General features: G+C 43.6%; 1 protein-coding gene across 5 annotated transcripts in view; it reads left to right on the forward strand.

Annotated features, from left to right (window-relative positions):
- The window catches only part of NUP188 (nucleoporin 188), a 136,730-nt gene that overhangs the window by 88,585 nt on the left and 29,421 nt on the right, over positions 1–18,724 (forward strand). For 4 of the 5 annotated variants that reach the window (XM_073600108.1, XM_073600111.1, XM_073600110.1 and 1 more), the window contains 10 exons: positions 24–149; positions 518–651; positions 752–858; positions 1,692–1,898; positions 3,054–3,223; positions 3,301–3,370; positions 3,449–3,516; positions 6,036–6,228; positions 6,984–7,061; positions 14,153–14,238. In XM_073600108.1, the coding sequence (XP_073456209.1) occupies positions 24–149; positions 518–651; positions 752–858; positions 1,692–1,898; positions 3,054–3,223; positions 3,301–3,370; positions 3,449–3,516; positions 6,036–6,228; positions 6,984–7,061; positions 14,153–14,238 (1,239 nt within the window). The remainder of the gene's footprint in view (positions 1–23; positions 150–517; positions 652–751; positions 859–1,691; positions 1,899–3,053; positions 3,224–3,300; positions 3,371–3,448; positions 3,517–6,035; positions 6,229–6,983; positions 7,062–14,152; positions 14,239–18,724) is intronic. The other variant, XM_073600109.1, reaches the window with a different exon arrangement.

Genomic DNA, 18,724 nt, shown 5'->3' on the forward strand with positions numbered 1-18,724 from the left:
AATAATATAAATATTGTCCACAGCAGCCCCAGCCTGCAGACCTTGTGCATCTACACACTAACTAACACTGAGGCAGGACAAGCCATTATTAATATTATGGGAATTGGAGTTGATACAATCAACCAGGTCATGGCATCTCAGTCTGGCAGGTAAGCATCACTGTGGTCAGTGTAAGATGTCCAAAGTGTTATAAATGACGACCCTTGTGAAAATCTGTGAAAGCCTTTCCATCCCAAAATTATGTTGGAAGTACAGTTTTCAAATACTAATATAATTTGTGTTCCAAATCATCTTTTATACGTCAGTTGTGTGTGGAAGGGGGAGAAAACCTTATACTGCGGGAAAGTTTTAGGACTTTATTTGAGAGATAAAAGAACCCATCATTTCATTCCACCCACCAGGATCCACTAAAACTGAAATGTCAGTGTTGGAAAAAGCATTTATTTATTCTAAAAATTATGTCATAACTCTAGATGCCTTACTTATTTATATTTTCTGGATAAATCTTTCATTTTAGCAGTGGAACCGAAGGACAAGGCCAGATGTTAATGCAGACTGTTAAACTGGCCTTTTCCATCACAAATAATGTCATTAGACTGAAGCCATCCTCTAGCAGTGTGTCCCCTCTGGAACAGGCGCTCACTCAACACGGTATGTGGGCTTGGTAGGATATACAATTATTCATGATGTGTTTGTGGTAATCGTTGTGCCTTTCTGAACTATATCTTCATTTTGTCACCCCCCCCAACAGGAGCTCACGGGAACAATCTTATTGCTGTCTTGGCCAAATACATCTACCATAAATACGATCCGTCTCTACCACGGCTGGCTATCCAGCTTTTGAAACGTCTGGCTACAGTAAGGCTGTTTTAAAGGTGGTTTTGTGCTATAATGGCTTGAGTTGATTTTTTTTTTTTTGAGTGTATGTTTAGTTTTTATATATATTTAAGTGATTTTATAGTTTAATCCTGTTGGAATAATTGAATATAACTAACAGCTGTCACTTGGTTATGCTCCAGTTGTCTTCACCCATAGTCTAAAGAATTTCAGTACCCAATTTCAGTGCATAATCTGGTATACTCATAAGGGTCTTTTTAAGGAGGAGAGAAATTTCAAGGCTGCCCTTTGCAGACCTATTTAAAAGCCCAACTCTGGGCTTAGTGCACCAAGCAGCACCCTTTTCCCTGGAAGGCCTCTTGGCAGAACATTTTGGTTTTTTTTTAATACTTTTTTTCCAGTTGTCAATCTGGTCACATGACCTGCTTGATCTTTTTCTTTGGTCATCTCCTGTTGGTTGATTATGCTAAAAGCTGCGCATTTAGTGGGCAAGCTCATGACACCCGAAGCATTAACAATATGTCCTCAGTCTTCCAGAATGAGTAATGCTCAGTGTCATGGAGACCAAGGACACCTTGTGGTGAAAGGAATATTGTAGAATATTTTAGCCTGTGCTGCCTTTTTATTATAAAAAAAAAAAGAAGGAAGTAAGAAATTTTGCCCAGAGTTGGGTTTTAAATGGCCACTTGCATAAGTCAGAAAAAGGTTTGTTTTTTTGCAGTTTGTGAAGTATGGCAGATGCCCAATTACTTGCTGAAATATTTGGAGGCTTCAGTCTGACTAAACACATTAGTTGTATACAAGTACTGCACACCTGTTATAAAATGTCTTGATACCTATGAATTGTCACACAGGTGGCCCCCATGTCCGTGTACGCCTGCCTGGGAAGTGATGCAGCTGCTATCCGTGATGCTTTTTTGAACCGCTTGGAGTGCAGCATAGAAGACATGCAGATAAAGGTTATGACTCTGGAATTTCTTACTGTGGCTGTGGAGACTCAGCCAGGCCTCATTGAACTCTTCCTAAACCTGGATGTGAAGAACAAGAGTGATGGAACAAAAGTGAGTGATTAATTTGGCCGCCTTGTCATAAAGCATGGCCACATTAGCGCCATCATCTTCATTGTAGAAAGGTGGTTGGGACTTTCTGCTGTTTCACAGCCCTCTCCCCATTGTGCATGCATGAGATATGCTGCACTTTCATAATGGTCCTGCAGTGTCCTAGGAAATATTGTAAATGTGGTAGAGGAGGGGGAAGGAGGAGGATACTGTGATAGTATGGTGGACAATCTGACACTAACTGACACTTTGTGGGAACCGGCGACACTAATACAGCGATCAGTGCTAAAAATATACACTGTCACTGTTCTAAAGATACTTACTGGGAAGGGGTTAATGTGTTCGTAACAGTTCTTGGTGCATTCACTGTGTGCTGTTTTTATTAAGGAATGCCGGTTTTTATTCCCTGCTTTGCAGGGAAACTAAACCGGCACATCCCTGCTGACAGGACAGAGCTTTGTGTTTACATTCACAGAGCTCTGTCCTGTCATCCTTTTCCCCGATCACTCGGTCTCAGCCAGCAACATTGGCTGGGACCCGCTGATCAGCTTGTGCTGTGACCAATCACAGCACAGCCAACGCGGCAGGCGCAAAGCCCTACCTGAAAGTGCTAGATCACGTATTAGATACGTGATCCAACGCAGGAGAGCCACTCTGCTGCTGCACTCCTAGGTGAGGTGGTCAGCAAGTGGTTAAATTATATTTTATGCCCTCAGATATCCATGCAAAAATGTCCATGTCTTAAAGATCTCATTGTACATGTGGTTTTTCTGGTTGTCTTATAATTGTAAAACATAACCCAAGGTTTCCCTTTCCAAATATAGAGGCAAAATGGAGGTGTTGCCCATATAGTTATTTTATAAGTGGTATTGCACTGTCAGTAAAGGACAGCAAACATCTGATTGGTTGACATAGGCACTTCTACTTTGCTCCTTAAAGTGGACCATCACTTACAACTAAGAGATATAGCATGGAAAAGTTAGAACCTCGGTCATGTTTATATAATTTTATCTTCACTGGGGAGAAATGCCTTACTTTCTTCCCCTGTGACCACATGGTAAGTGAGGGAAATTTCTATTTAAAAAAAAAAAAAAGAGCCTCCCTGACCCTCTCCCACTGCGTAACTTTTAACTTTCTCATTTTTTACTCCCCACGCAGGAATACAGCTTGGGACAGTGGAGTTGTCTGCAGGTTGTTCTGGATCTAATTGATTTAAAGAAATCAGACCGGTTTTGGTGCACCCCTCAGCTACACCGTTCAGCCATTGCCTTTCTGCATGCCTTATGGCAAGATCGCCGTGACAGTGCCATGTCTGTACTAAGAACAAAGTGAGTAGTATATTTATGTCCAGCAAGTTGAGAGTTCTTAAGGTACATGTTGATGAATTATTTTCCTGTCTCTGTAGGCCACATTTTTGGGAGAATTTGACAGGCCCGGTCTTTGGAACACTTGTTTCCCCTTCAGATTCCTCAGACGTAAGTTTATTCAGTCTGCCCTTTCTCTATTTAAGAATGATCTTGATCCCTGTCTCATGGCTTTTAATTATTTTCCAGCTGAGTGTCTTAGAAACTTGTGCTTTCATCATGAGAATCCTGTGCCTGGAGATTTACTACGTAGTCAGGTATTTGTGCGTTATGCTACCCACATACTGTTTTACATGTGATGTTATAACTTGGAAATGTGTAAAACTTAGGAATTTACCTTTTTAATAAATAATCATTCAAAATGTCAAGTGCAGAGCCAGGACTTTCCTTCTGTGGAGGCCACCTTTACTTCCTGTCCAAGTGACAGTTGTCTCCAGGAAAGAAAGTGAGGGGGAGATCTCTGTGATGATTGTTAATGTGGGATTTACTCTAAATTTGTGGAGGTTTCTTATTGTTTTCTGTGTTTTTTTCTTTTTTTGTCTGTTTCCCTAAGTGTGTGTGGGAGGGCGCAATGGCAATTATTCCCCAACAAGCACGCAACAGTGTATATTTGAGGGTAGTTCTGAGGTAGTGCTTTAGGTAGCACTGCTTTTAAAAGTCCCAGAAGTCTGCTGTTTTTCCCCACTAATTACTGAGAGAAAAGAGGATTTTTGTACTCAATGTAAAATCCTCTTCTCCAGTAGTTCATTTGGGGATATTCTCCACAACATTTTGTGATTACATTGCTATATGCCTGTTGGTGGGGTTAAAAGAGAAGTGTGGGCTCACAAAAAAGCAATTATTCATACTCACCTAGATGGCTACAGCATCGATCTGATTATTCTGTTATTATAGCTCTCTCTGGATTTGGAGCGGTGTATAGTCCACTCAGAGGACTATACACCTTTGCACTTCACTTAGTGCCCAGCCTCCTAAAGTATATATGTCGTGTTCCCCAATTAGACCCCTTTCACACTGGGGTGCTTTGCAGGCGCTACAGCGCTAAAAATAGCACCTGCAAAGCACCCTGAAAGAGCCACAGCAGCGGCTCTTTCAGGGTGCTTTGCAGGCGCTATTTTTAGCGCTGTAGCGCCTGCAAAGCACCCCAATGTGAAAGGGGTCTAATTGGGGAACACGACATATGTACTTTAGGAAGCTGGGCACTAAGTGAAGTGCAAAAGGTGTATAGTGCGCTGGCAGAATGGTAAAAAAAGTCCTGCTAGCAGCATCTTGGGAGCGGTGTATACACCTCTCCTGCCCATTGAAATCAATGGGGCAGCGCAGCTTTACTGCTATACTGCCGGCATAGCACTGCTGCAGCAGCACTTTGTGGTGGTTTTAACCCTTTCTCGGCCATTAGCGGGGGAGGGGATGGGGGGAACCCCCCCCACTAGCGGCCGAATACCGCCGCTAAAATGACTGTAAAGCGGCGCTTTTATCGCCGACGCCGCCCCCGCCCCAGTGTGAAAGGGGCCTTAAAGAAGAACTCCAGCTTTTCCTCCATAAAACAACAGATGTATTGTGCATGTAAATGAATCACAGCCCCACTGTCAGTTTATGTGTAACGTGCCTCCTTTAGCTGTATACAGCAGGTTTCTGTGTCTGGGATTTCACTCCTCCTCCTGGCTGAATTTCAAAGTTCTCTGGCTTCCGGTTTCCTTCCTTTTCCAGTTCTCATACTACATGTCCCATGATCCTTTGAGCCTCTAGCTTCAGGGCGGGCTATGGGGGTCACTTGTACCTGTCCTGGGAGTTGATGTGGGTGGTCTGAGCCTTCATGTGGGCGGTGAAAGGTGTATATGCTTCATACCTTCTCCTGTGTCATTCCTGTCTTGCAGCATACCAAAGAATAATGGCTTACTGCAAGACTACAGAAGAAGCGTTATGGGAGGTTATTATGAAGGCATTTCCTTCAAATGTAAATGAATCACTTCACAGAAAGCGGGGCGCTGGAAGGGTGGGATCTGAGGGGCGGGACTTTCCCTGTTCACACTGGTCGGCATATTTAACTGGGCAGGATTGAATTCTAATTGTGATCCATTCAATCCTGCCCAGCAGCAGCACAACTAGCTTTCAGAACAGGCTGTGTATGAAGGGGTTTCCTTCCTAAATAAAGCTGTGATCTGTAAAGTGGGACTTGGGAGGTTTGGCCTCTTTCTGTAGGTGTGACTGGGCAGGATTGAATGCTAATTAATTGTATTTAATCCCACCCACCATCAGAGCTGTGAAGGAAGTTACATCATTTGCAGGGTCTGAAAGACTGCAAATGGTAGTGTTATAGGCTCTAGCTGCTGCAGGAAGTGGCTGTGAAAGGAACAGAGTCTATCAGCAGGATATACAGAGTGTCACATGATACAAAGCCACAACTAAACCCAGAATATCAAGGGATCTGCAGACAGCAGAGCAACATGGTACAAAGATATGATCTATGTTGGTATTGATCATTACGTTCAGATTTAATGCTGGTGGACAAAATTGTATTCTCTTTCAAAACATGATTACTTGGTAAAGTGAATGCAGGTGACAGTGTGGCCATGCCATGAGCTCCCTACTCCCGGCATGGGGGAAAAAAAATACGTTTTGCTCTTGGGCAAATGACTTCTGTCGTTGTGAAGCAAATGGTCAGCAGAGAATTGTAATGTCTGTTTGTAAATGATTCCTAGTGGCTTTTTAGGCAGTAGAGAGTATATCTGAGTAACTACTCAGTATGACTTTCCCTTTCCTGTTGTCTGCCCAGGGGATCGTTGGACAACTCTCTGAAGAGCATCCTGGCGAAGTTCTCGAAGGAGGGCCGCTTCACCTACTGGTCCAATTATGTGCACTCACTGGTGCTTCGTGTGGCAGAGATGGAGGGCAGCTGCAGCTCACTGACTGAATACCACATGCTGCTGTCTGCCTGGCGTATACTCCTCATTATTTCCACCCACTTTGTAAGTCCACCTCATGTTTCACAATAGACTTTTTATATTCATCAACAATGATCCCCAAAAAACTCAAACGCCCCCCCCCCCCTTTTATCTAAACCACGGAACGCATCTCTCCTGTTTGTGTAAGTGAAAGATTTTAATTCCACAGTGACAGGTTTGGCCCAGCCCACACACAGTCACAGGCACTGCCCACATTTCCACAGTGAAAGGCTCCACCAACATTTCTAAGCCCCACCTACATTCCAATGGTGGCAGGCCCCTCCCTCATTGCCAATAGTGACCAGCACCACCCAGATTTCCAATAGGGGCAGGCCCCCACCGCAATTCTAAGCCCCACCCACATTCTAGTTGTGACAAGCCCTGCTCATATTTCTAACAGTGACAGGACCTGCCCACATTTCTAATATTGACAGGCCCTGCCCACAATTCCAATATCTCCACCAGTGGCAGGCCCCCACCCACAATTCCACCAGTGGCAGGCCCCGCCCACAATTCCACCACTGACAGGCCCCAGCCCATAATTCTACCCTTGGCTAGGCCTCCACCCAAATTTCTGCTTTTTCATGTTCCTTGTCAGCACTCAAACCTAAAAAAATAGGCTTAATAAGGTTAATAAGCATACATCATTAACCACTTTTTTTTTTATACAAGTACATGGCAAATATGAGGAATATGAAATGGGTTTACATTTTCTTTAACTTTTTGACCTTCACAGCTGTTTTTATCCCTGACCCGTTGTGTGTTATGTTCTTCTGCAGGAGGATGTCATGCACCTGACAGATACAAAAGTGAGACAGCAGCTTTTCCAGGATATTTTGGATGGAGCAGAACATCTGGTAGGTAGTCAATAGCTTTTTTCCTTTATCGTTCATTGGGTGATGCATTAATTCAGACGCATTCGAGTTATGCTGCCACATACATATTTGAACAATGGCAAACAGAAAAGTTCTAGGCCAGCCACTGTATAATATGTCCTCTACCCAGCATGTCTGTTTTTTTCTAGTTTCCCAGGCGTTTGAAGGCCTTTTTCTCAATGTATCTATTCTTTGCCAGACTTTTTTTCTTTGTGGATTTTTTTCCTTTGACTAATCAAGATTCTGCTCTACAATGCTGCTTCAAACGTAACCTTCCATCAAAGAGCTCTGCGTTGTGGCACCCTCCTGACCAGATTGTACTATGTTGGTTACCCTCGGAGCACTTTTAAGTCCTCAGAGCTGTAGTAAAGCCCCAAGTGTGACCCTGACTCTGAGGGCTCATTTTGTGAATAAGACTGTTTTGGGTATAACACCAGTAGCTAGCTCACTGTTTGCACCGTTGGGTGCCTTTTTTGTTTAAATTACCGCCACTGCCAGTTTTCCTAGGGTAAGGGTTAAGGCTGGGTGGAGCGATGCACTCTTTTCTGTCATGCATTCTGGAGAAAGCACCAATTTCACTGTTGCTCATTCCCCTGAAGCATCACGTGAAGTCAAATTCGACTGCCTGCCTCCAGAGACCTGGTTAACTTCAGCCACCAAATACCCTCATCAGCCCTAGCTGGGAACCTTGTAAGTACCTGAGGACTTGCCTTATATTGGGCCTAGTTGTAGTTATTGCTATGTGAAAGCAGCATGTCTTCACTAAGATACAAGGAGGACAGTCTTTCTGCTACAGGTATCCTCAGTCCATATTTCCATAATGATTCCAGCTGTGTTTACTCAATATCCCTAGAAGGTTCCAACACCTGTAATCTGGAATATCTTATAGCGTTATAGCCTAGTCCTCATTGGATTTTTCTTCCGCTCTGTCAGATGAGGCCATAACACCCCTCTTTGTCCACTCTGGACTCCCTCACAGTTTGTTTTTGCTACTGGAGCATTCTGCGCAGTGAGGCTGTAAACATGCCCAGCAGTCAGTTTTTGACTTTAACTGGGCCTGCTGCCCCTGTTAGCATTTCTGACTTTAGATTAAGCATTAAAGCAGTCTGTCACTGAACAGTTTACTTTTGAGCCATCACAGTCCACTGCCATTGACTTAGGTCAGGGGGTTGTTTCATATTATCCTGCATTTGGAGGATCAGCCTACTGTTCCAGGCCTTGGGTTTTAAGAGTTCCTTCAGTTTCAGACCTTTCTGCTACTCCTGATATTTGACTTATTTCTCTCTTAGAACTGGAAGTATCCAGAAGGGTCCTGTCGTCAAAAGAGAGGGCAGAATTTTTACCCTTTGAAAGGGAAATAATAAATCGAAGGTCTGCTCCCACCATGGGTACATCAGTGATCCAGCTTAACAGGAAGACCATTGAGCTAGTTGAGAGTGTACTTACCTGACAGGATTCCACCGATGCTCAGCAGAGTCCCTTCTTAAATCACAGTTTGACTTAAAGTATAACTAAAGATAAACCTAGGTTTTTTTTTTTTTTTTGGATGGAGTGGAGTGGATTAGAACCCCTGTCAGTTTGTATTGCTGTGTCTGTGACCCCGTTATGGAGATTTACCCTCTCCATTTGTTTTTTTTACCGTTATCATTAAAAGTGAGAGAAAACCCCTTTTTTAGGGTTGACAGCAGAACAATAATAAGGGGGGAAATCTTCCAATGGTGACACTAGTTCTGGTGACCATTGTGACATCCTGAGAGTGCCCCACTTTGGGAGGGATTTCCTCTTGCTTTCTGATTTTGACATGGGACAGGAAGTGAAGGGAAATCTCCCCAATGGAACACAGATGGCAAAAAAAGACAAGGGTTATAACCCTTCCGTACTCCATGAAAAATAAAACGTTTTGCCTTTTTAGTTCTGTTTTAAAGTGATACTAAACACACTTGGTTTAATTTACATTGTCCCTTCTATGTCTGTATGTGGATGATGTCACTGTAATTTCCCAGCCTGTCTGCAGGGAAACATTACCAGGGGGAGCTTTTAGTCCTCTGCTGCTGGTCACTAGGGATGAGCCAGATGTTCGAGTCGAACGTAAGTTCAACTCAAACATCGGGTGTTCGCCTGTTCGCCGAATAGTGAACAATTTGGGGTGTTCGCAGCAAATTCGAAAGCCGCGGAACACCCTTTAAAAGTCTATGGGAGAAATCAAAAGTGCTAATTTTAATGGCTTATTTGCATGGTATTGTCATAAAAAGTGTTTGGGGACCTGCCGTTTTTTCAGGAGCAGCAATTTTAATAACGGCTTAAAGTGAAACCATAAAAGTGAAATATTCCTTTAAATTTCGTACCTGGGGGGTGTCTATAGTATGCCTGTAAAGTGGCGTATGTTTCCCGTGTTTACAACAGTCCCTGCATAAAATGACATTTCTAAAGAAAAAAAAAGTCATTAAAAACTACTCGCGGCTGTAATGAATTGTCGGGTCTCGGCAATACACATAAAAGTCATTGAAAAAAACGGCATGAGATTCCCCCACAGTCCATTACTAGGCTCTTTGGTATGAATATTGAGGGGAACCCCGAATCAAAATAAAAAACCATTGCGGGGGGTCCCCCCAAATTCCATACCAGGCCCTTCAGGTCTGGTACGGCTATTAAGGGGAACCCCGCAACAAAATTTAAAAAAAAAATGGCGTAGGGGTCCCCCTCAAAATCTATACCAGACCCTTATCCGAATACGCAACCTGGCAGGCCGCAGGAAAAGAGGGGGGGACGGGAGAGCGCCCCCTCCTGAACCGTACCAGGCCACATGCTCTCAACATGGGGAGGGTGCTTTGGGGTGGCCCCCCAAAGCACCTTGTCCCCATGTTGATGGGGACAAGGGCCTCAATCCCACAACCCTTGCCTAGTGGTTGTGGGGTTCTTCGGGCAGAGGACTTATTGGAATCTGGAAGTCCCCTTTAACAAGGGGACCCCCAGATCCCGGCCTCTCCCCCATGTGAAATGGTACCCCTACCATCTCACAACAAAAGTGTGAAAATGGTAAAAATGACATGACACATGGCTTGGGACAAGTCGTTTATTAAAAAATAAAAATGTCCCACGAAGTCGTCTTCTTCTTCTCTCACTCCGCCGATGGACCAAAAAAGAAAAAAAAAAAACTTGCACGCCGCCACCGATCCGCCTCCATGGGAGTCACCCGCCAGAATGACCGTCCTCTCAGGTGACAGTTCTTTTATAACTGAGGGCGGGGCCACGCGGTGACGTCCCCGGGTGACCCCGCCCCCCTCTGATGCATGGGGACATCCCTATGACTTCCCCGTAGCGTCAGAGGGGGGTGAGGCGATGGCATGTGGCCTGGTACGGTTCAGGAGGGGGTACGGTTCTCTGGTTCCCCCCCTCTTTTCCTGCGGCCTGCCAGGTTGCATGCTCAGATAAGGGTCTGGTATGGATTTGGGGGGGGACCCCATGCCATTTTTTTTTTTTTTTTTTTAATTTTGGCACGGGGTTCCCCTTAAAATCCATACCAGACCTGAAGGGCCTGGTATGGAATTTGGGGGGACCCCCACGCAATTTTTTTTTTTTAATTTTGGTTTGGGGTTCCCCTTATTATTCATACCAGACCCAAATGGCCTGGTAATGGACTGTGGGGGAATCCCATGCCGTTTTTTTCAATGACTTTTACGTGTATTGCCAGGACCGACAATTAATTATAGCCGCAAGTACTTTTAAATGACTTTTTTCCTTTTAGAAATGTTGTTTTGTGCAGAGACTGTTGTAAACACGAGAAACATGCGCCACTTTACAAGCATACTATAGACACCCCCCAGGTACGAAATTTAAAGGAGTATTTCACTTTTTATTGTTTCACTTTAAGCATTATTAAAATCACTGCTCCCGAAAAAACAGCCGTTTTTAAAACTTTTTTTGCATTGATACATGTCTCCTGAGGCAGGACCCAGGTCCCCAAACACTTTTTATGACAATAACTTGCATTTAGGCCTTTAAAATGAGCACTTTTGATTATTCATGTTCGTGTCCCATAGACTTTAATGGTGTTCACATGTTCAAACTAATTTTTGCCTGTTTGCATGTTCTGCGAACCGTGGGGGTGTTCGGCTCATCCCTACTGGTCACATGTTCAAAATATAAAGTAAATAAATGATATAATTAAGCTGTTTTAAATTGTCATACAAATATATATTTGAAATAAAATCTTTATTATTTTTTGGCAATAACCTGATGTGGGGGATTTCTGCCAGTCACAAGCTGTGTCACTCCTCTCCTGCCTGTGTTTTAGAATAAGAAGCCTTCATTAATCTACATGTAATATTCCGCCCCCATTGTGTTTCGCTGGTTAGTGCACATGGAGGAGGGAGGGAGGGAGTGGGCTGTCATTTACTACTGTGTATACGTCCACATGTGTCAGTCTATAGTCACATGGGCTGCTCAGATGTGATAGGGAGGAAATGCTCAGCATAGAAACTCACTGAAAGCTGAGCATGTGCAGAGTTGCCAACACTGCTCTGAAAAATCCCTAGCTGAATTGGGTAAAATGAACATAAGGGGGAGATAGAGAGCGGCAGGATCAACCAGGTTTTTTTACAGAATACAGAAAACAAATCTCATAGTGATTGAGTATGAACAGCTTGTAATACACCATTTATTGATAGTTTTTTATGATGTATATTTAGTGACACTTTGACTGGTCCGGTCCTCTGCCCTCTACTGTCAGTAACCTTAATTTGTCAAAATGTGTCAGAATTGATAGATTCCGTTAAAAGGAATTCCTCCTCCGCTGGGGTAGGCCCCTATTTCATGGAGTGGTTTGATCAATTGTCTGGAGCCTTGTGCTTTAGTTGTGATGGCTTGTTGTAAGCATCTAAACATGTGTCTCACATGGAACTGTATGAATGTATAAGGCGCTCTGGCTACATGGTCCAGACACTGATGATATGTCTAAGGAGTATCTAACTCGTAGAACCTCCATGAGATTTCATCTCTTGCTATGGCACCATTATTAGCAATGCCATCGGTGGCCAGCTTCTGCCTCTCAAGGAGGTCTGCAGAGGACTCCCACTCTTCTCCATCATCCACTTCTGCAGTCAGTACTCATTCTTCAGAGCCTAACTCCCATCCCAGTCAGCCTCCTCGGGTTTAAAGCCAGAGGTCAGCTAACTTCTCTGATAAACCTACTGTATGATAGATTCTCCACACCTCTACAACTGAGGGTCTGTTTGTACATTTAGATGGGTCCTTGGGTAGTTTGCCTACAACATTTGGGTGATCAGGACACCCCTTTTAGCCCAGGCGCTAACCCATCGTTTCTGGCATCCTCTTTAGCTGCCCTTCACCATTGTTGTTGTGCTGCACACAGCAGTATATTTTCTTAGGTCTTCCTGTGTTCACCGCACCCCGAGACCTCTTGTTCCTGTTCAAGAGGAAAGGTGGCTTCTGGAATCTTACTCCATCTGGACTTCCTCTTCTGGGGAATTTTTTAACTTTGGATATTGTTGAATCCCTGCTGGTACTTGGTTCTGCTTAGCATTACACCTCTTTAAAGGGGCTCCCTGACCTACAAGGTCATCCAAGACAAGTTTCTACCGCTTCTCCCCCTAAAGCTGGCTATAGAGAACGTTTATGGAAAAAAAATGGATCCACCCATTGTACTATTGTATTCTGACAGTGGGGGACTCCTCCACTGTCAAAACACAATATTCAGCATGACAGCCGATTGGCTGCAGTGCTGATCGAATGAAAATGTACCAACATTCCTGTTCGAGAAGAGTCTATCGTTAGATCGACTGCTCTCGAACGGGAAGCCTTAAGGGTTTGTTGGGTGTTGAGGGAATATCTTCCTAATATAGAAATGATTCATTATAAATAATGGGACTTTAATCATGCCACACAAAACCGTATGGTACTGCACTACCTTGCAGTTTGGTAGCTGCAAATACTCCTCGTTTGCTCAATGTGCTTTTAGGCCAAATAATGGGACCCACGTGTGAGAGCATTGTGTTCTTGCCTGGAGTGAGAAATGGGCACAGAAATGCACCTTAACCGCTCCATGTTCTGGTGTGAATGGGCCCTGAATGTGAACACATCACCTCAATGATCACAGGAGTGGAGCAGCTGCAACAATTACTCAGGTGGGGGGCAGACTTAAACCACAGGAGGAGTTCACAAGGACAGTGTATACCCCATTTTTATTATCAAACAAGTGAAAACCTGGGAAGGGAATGCAGAGTACATTGCACAAAGGAGAGCTTACAGGAAACCACCAATGCAAAGGAACATAGAAGGATAGAAGCCATAATATTACACCAGTGATTTTGGCCATCCTTCTATGTTCCTATGCCTTGGTGGTTTCCTGTAATCTCCTCTTTATGCAATTTAATCTGGACCCCATTTCCAAGTTTTCACTTGTTTAATTAAAAAAAAAGGGGTGCTCTGTCCTTGTTGACGACTCCTGCAGTGCACTTCTGCCTCTGCCTGGGTATTGATTTCAGCCGCTTCAGTCCTGTGATCATTGACCCCGCATAGAAATCAATCATCTTCCGGACTTTTTTGCCAAAGCTTAATTGAACAAGCTGCAGTTAGAAGCTGATTGGTTACTCTTCACTTGCCTGACGAAGGGGTCCTGCGCGGCCCCGAAACGTTGCACCTCCCTTGTGATGTGACCGTTTTCGATTAAAAACCTTTTTGGACAATTTTGTATGCTGATCCATGGTGTGCTGGCGAAGATGTACTTTTGTTTGATGCTTCCAGAACCCAACTGGTAATCGTTACAGTACCCATTAATGCTCTATTGCCGTTTGTCCGGGAACGTGTGCGACTGGAATATTGCATTGACTGGTTACTATGCAGAGCTGCGCCAGATTTTGCACTCTCCGGTTTTAGTAAATCAACCCCCATGTGTTCACATTAGGTTGGCGTAATATATCTTTGTCAAGTAGTGGCACTTCCTGAAGAAGCTCATAGTTATGCAACCCACAGTTGTAAGAAGAAAATAAATAAAATTGAGCTTTTAAATACAACATGAATTTTGCTTTTGTGATTTGAGCCCCATGTTTGTTTAGTTCCAGGTTCCTAACTCTGTGGCCTGTATGGATCTTGGCTCTATGTTGTGTGTTTTGATGCTAATTCTGCTGAGACGGTGGAAGTGGTAAGTACCGAGCTGAATGCAGAATTATTTATTTATTTTGTGGAAGCTGCTGGATAGCTTAAAAAGTCACTACTGTTTGTAAGCTATTATTTTATCTAGCTTGTGGCTTATTTTTTACTGTAGACTGTTTTGCATTTGAAATTGGGTATCACTTTTATAGATGTGAGTGAGGTATTTGCTAAGTAAGGACAGTTAAAGTGGTTTTAAACTCTTCCATATATGCAGTGAAGTGACTGGCCTTAGGTGATACACAGAGATGAAATAAATCCTCCTACATACGTTGCACCTGTTTATCTGCAGTCTTGGCTACATCCATTCAAAGTCCAGAATATTTAAAGCTTGTCTGAGAGTTCAGAAAAAAAGGGTCAGGGAGCTGAAATCACACTCTGCAGAGCTCTAAGAGCTGATTGGAGGGAAGGGACACACCCCCTTCACATTGCACACAGGAACAGATCTGAGGCTGTCAATCACAGGTTGGTGATCCCTCCCCTGTCAACTTTTTTCTCTTGGCGTCAGAAAAACCAAAAGTGACTCATGCTGATAGCAGAGTGGTGAAGCAGCAGATGGATATGACACTAAGTCATAAGTACACACTATAGAGGGATATGCTTTGTTCATATTTCATGTGTGAGGTTTACAACCACTTTAGTACTGGGACTTAACAGTTGGTACTGTTAAGCTTCATTTAAAAATTCCTGCCACCGCCATCCTTTAGTGGTAACAGTTAAGGGTGAGGGAGCCGAGTGCTGATGCTATCCACTAGTTGGGAGTGTTAAGCATGTGCGTTTCATTCTTCTACTCCGATCATTCTTCTACTCTCATCATTCTTCTACTTGCATCATTCAACAACTTCCCATTGCTGCTCCTGCTTTTCCAGCATTTCACAGATCAACCACTCTCTGGTCTCTTTCCACTGCCTGCCTACTGTGATGTAGTCCCCTACAGCCCTCTTAATCATTGGCTGCTCAAATTTGTGAATAAGCAAGGCTTTGGGCTTAGTTGCTCTCCACTATGCTGTGCAGCATGTCTTTTATTAGTCACACAGAGGAAGTCAAACTGTAACAGGTGACTTCACCCAAACTCCAATATTGTTTATAGAGGCAATTTATTGGTATCCCCCAGAGACCCCTATTACTATGGGATCACCCTCATCTGAGTCTTAATTCAGCTTCAGAATGTGAAACTGAGACCCCTCATACAGCCACAGGACTGTATCCACTTCAGATTTTTTATCTGTGAGTACTGTAAATATCCTGTAAAATCATGGCTTCTTCCTCATGATGTAAAGGGGCTTTTTTATTTTAAATAGATTGCTGATAAGTGGCCCCTGCCCACTGTAAACAATCCAGTTATCCATCTTAACAAGCATACCACCAAACAGGTTTATGATGAGTTCACTGATTAGAAGTTGGATTGCCTACTTGAGTTTTCTGGTATTACTGTCCATCCCTTGCTGGGGGTGACTCAGATTTGTGAATCCATGTCAGTGTGCATCAAACGAGACCCGCTGCATTTTGAGGATAATCCCTTGTATCCTGGTGCTTTTGCAAGAATTGTTTGGTGCCCCCCATTTCTGCTGCTTTAATTTGTTCACTCTTTAAGAATAGGCATCTCCTTGGTTCTGCATTCTTCATTTACTACTACAGTAGTAACTAATAGATGATCACAGTCTACCTTCCACTCGAGCAGCAGATCTCGAGTCCGCAAGTCTTCTGCCTCTTCTGTTCAGTTTTCCACATAAAAGGTACCTTTCCACATTTAAAAATAAGAGGCTGTTTGCTTGTCTTGCTGGGAATCCTTTTGGGTCTATCACTTAGCACTTTTGGGTGTTCCAGCCTCCCCTTGTTGCTCTACTTTTGGATTAGGCATCTTTATGTAGCTGCCACTTGTGATATTACTTTACCCCTTTGTGCCTTGTTTCAGCAATTAGAAATAGACTTGAAAAACGTAATATTAATAAGTCTCCGGGACCAGATGGCTTGCACCCGAGGGTCCTTAGGGAACTCAGTCAAGTAATTGCCAGACCATTGATCCTAAATTTTACTGACAGTCTACTGACTGGAATGGTACCTGCTGATTGGTGAAAAGCCAATGTAGCACTAATATTTAAAAAAGGGCCAAAATATATCCCTGTGAATTACAGACGACTTAGCCTAACATCAATAGTATGCAAGCTCTTGGAGGGGATGAAAGGGACTATATACAATATTTTAGCGATGAAAACGGTATCATTAGCAGTAATCAGCATTGATTCGTTCTTGCCAAACCAATCTATTAACCTTCTATGAGGAGGTGAGCTACCATCTAAAGGAAGGCCGGTAAATGTGGTGCATCTGGATTTTGCAAAAGCATTTGACACAGTTCTCCATAAACGTTTACTGTACAAAATAAGGTCCGTTTTCATGGACCATAGGGTGAGCACATGGACTGAAAACTGGCTTCAAGGGCGAGTTCAGAGGATGGTGATTAATGGGGAGTACTCAGAATGGTCAGGGGTGGAAAGTGGGGTCCCCAGGGTTCTGTCCTGGGACCAATTTACTATTTGGGACCAATCCTATTTAATTTATTCATACAGGACCTGGAGGATGGGGTAAACAGTTTAATCTCTGTATTTGCGGACGATACTAAGCTAAGCAGGGCAATAACTTCTCCGCAGGATGTGGAAATCTTGCAAGTAGATCTGAACACATTAATGGGGTGGGCAACTACATGGCAAATGAGGTTTAATGTGGAAAAATGTAAAATAATGCATTTGGGTGGCAAAAATACAAATGCATTTTCCTGGGGGAATCTAGGATGGAAAAGGACCTGGGGGTTCTAGTGGATGATAGGCTCAGCAATCGCATGCAATGCCAAGCTGCTGCTAACAAAGCAAACAGAATATTGGCATGCATTAAAAAGGGGATCAACTCCAGAGATTAAACAATAATTCTTCTGCTCTACAAGACTCTGGTCCGGCCGCACCTGGAGTATGCTGTCCAGTTCTAGGCACCAGTCCTCAGAAAGGATGTACTGGAAATGGAGTGAGTACAGAGAAGGGCTACAAAGCTAATAAATGGTCTGGAGGATATTAGTTATGAGGAAAGGTTGCGAGCACTGAACTTATTCTCTCTGGAGAAGAGACGCTTGAGAGGGGATATGATTTCAATTTACAAGTACATACTGGTGACCACACAATGGGGATAAAATTTTTCCGCAGAAGGTAGTTTAATAAGACACGTTGCCATCCATTAAAATTAGAAGAAAAGAGGTTTAACCTTAAAGTGATTGTAAGGGTTTTTTTTTTTTTTTTTTTTTTTTTAAATAACAAACATATCATTCTTACCTCCACTGTGCAGCTCGTTTTGCACAGAGTGGACCCCATCCTCGTCTTCTGGAGTCCCCCAGCGGCTCTCGCGGCTCCTCTCCACATCAGGTAACCCCCTAGTAGAAGCGATCTCCCGAGGGGGTTACCTTGCGGACGCACTCCCGAGTCCAGCATTCGTCGGCTATAGCCACCGAATGTATGACTCAACTCACCCCCGCCCCCCAGCGCCGCATCATTGGATTTGATTGACAGCAGGGGGAGCCATTGGCTGTGCTGCTATCAATCTATCCAATCAAGAGCCAAGAACCCTGGGCAGAGAGACAGCGCATCCCCGACGGGTCAGGTTCCAGGGCTCATGTAAGTAAAACGGGGGGGGGCTAGGGGGGGGGCGCTCACTGCCAGGTGTTTTTTTACTTTAATGCATAGGATGCATTAAGGTGAAAAAAACAAGGTTTACAACCCCTTTAAACTGCGTAGAGGGTTCTTTACTGTAAGAGCAGCAAGGGTGTAGAATTCCCTTCCACAGGCGGTGGTCTCAGCGGGGGTCATCGATAGTTTCAAGAAACTATTAGATAAGCACCTGAACGTCCACAACATACAGGGATATACAATGTAATACTGACATATAATCACACACATAGGTTGGACTTAATGGACTTCAAGTGTCTTTTTTCAACCTTGCCTACTATGTAAGCCCCTCTTTTGTGTGTTGACTTCATTTTGCCTCATAAACTGATCATTGTAAGCACCCGTGTCAGTGGTAAATGGTTTGTCTTGACACTCTGCGACATCTGCAAGACAAATCATTCTGTAAGCAACAGACTTTCTGGCAGGATCATTAGATAAAAATTGTTTCATATACAGTATCTCACAAAAGTGAGTACACCCACCACATTTTTATAAATATTTTATTATATCTTTTCATGTGACAACACTGAAGAAATGACACTTTGCTACAATGTAAAGTAATGAGAGTACAGCTTGTATAACAGTGTAAATTTGCTGTCCCCTTAAAATCACTCAACACACAGCCATTAATGTCTAAACCGCTATCAACAAAAGTGAGTACACCCCTAAGTGAAAATGTCCAAATTGGGCCCAAAGTTTCAATATTTTGTGTGGCCACCATTATTTTCCAACACTGCCTTAACCCTCTTGGGCATGGAGTTCACCAGAGCT

The sequence above is a fragment of the Aquarana catesbeiana genome, linkage group LG09 (genome assembly GCF_042186555.1).
Source record: "Aquarana catesbeiana isolate 2022-GZ linkage group LG09, ASM4218655v1, whole genome shotgun sequence".
NCBI lineage: Eukaryota > Metazoa > Chordata > Amphibia > Anura > Ranidae > Aquarana > Aquarana catesbeiana.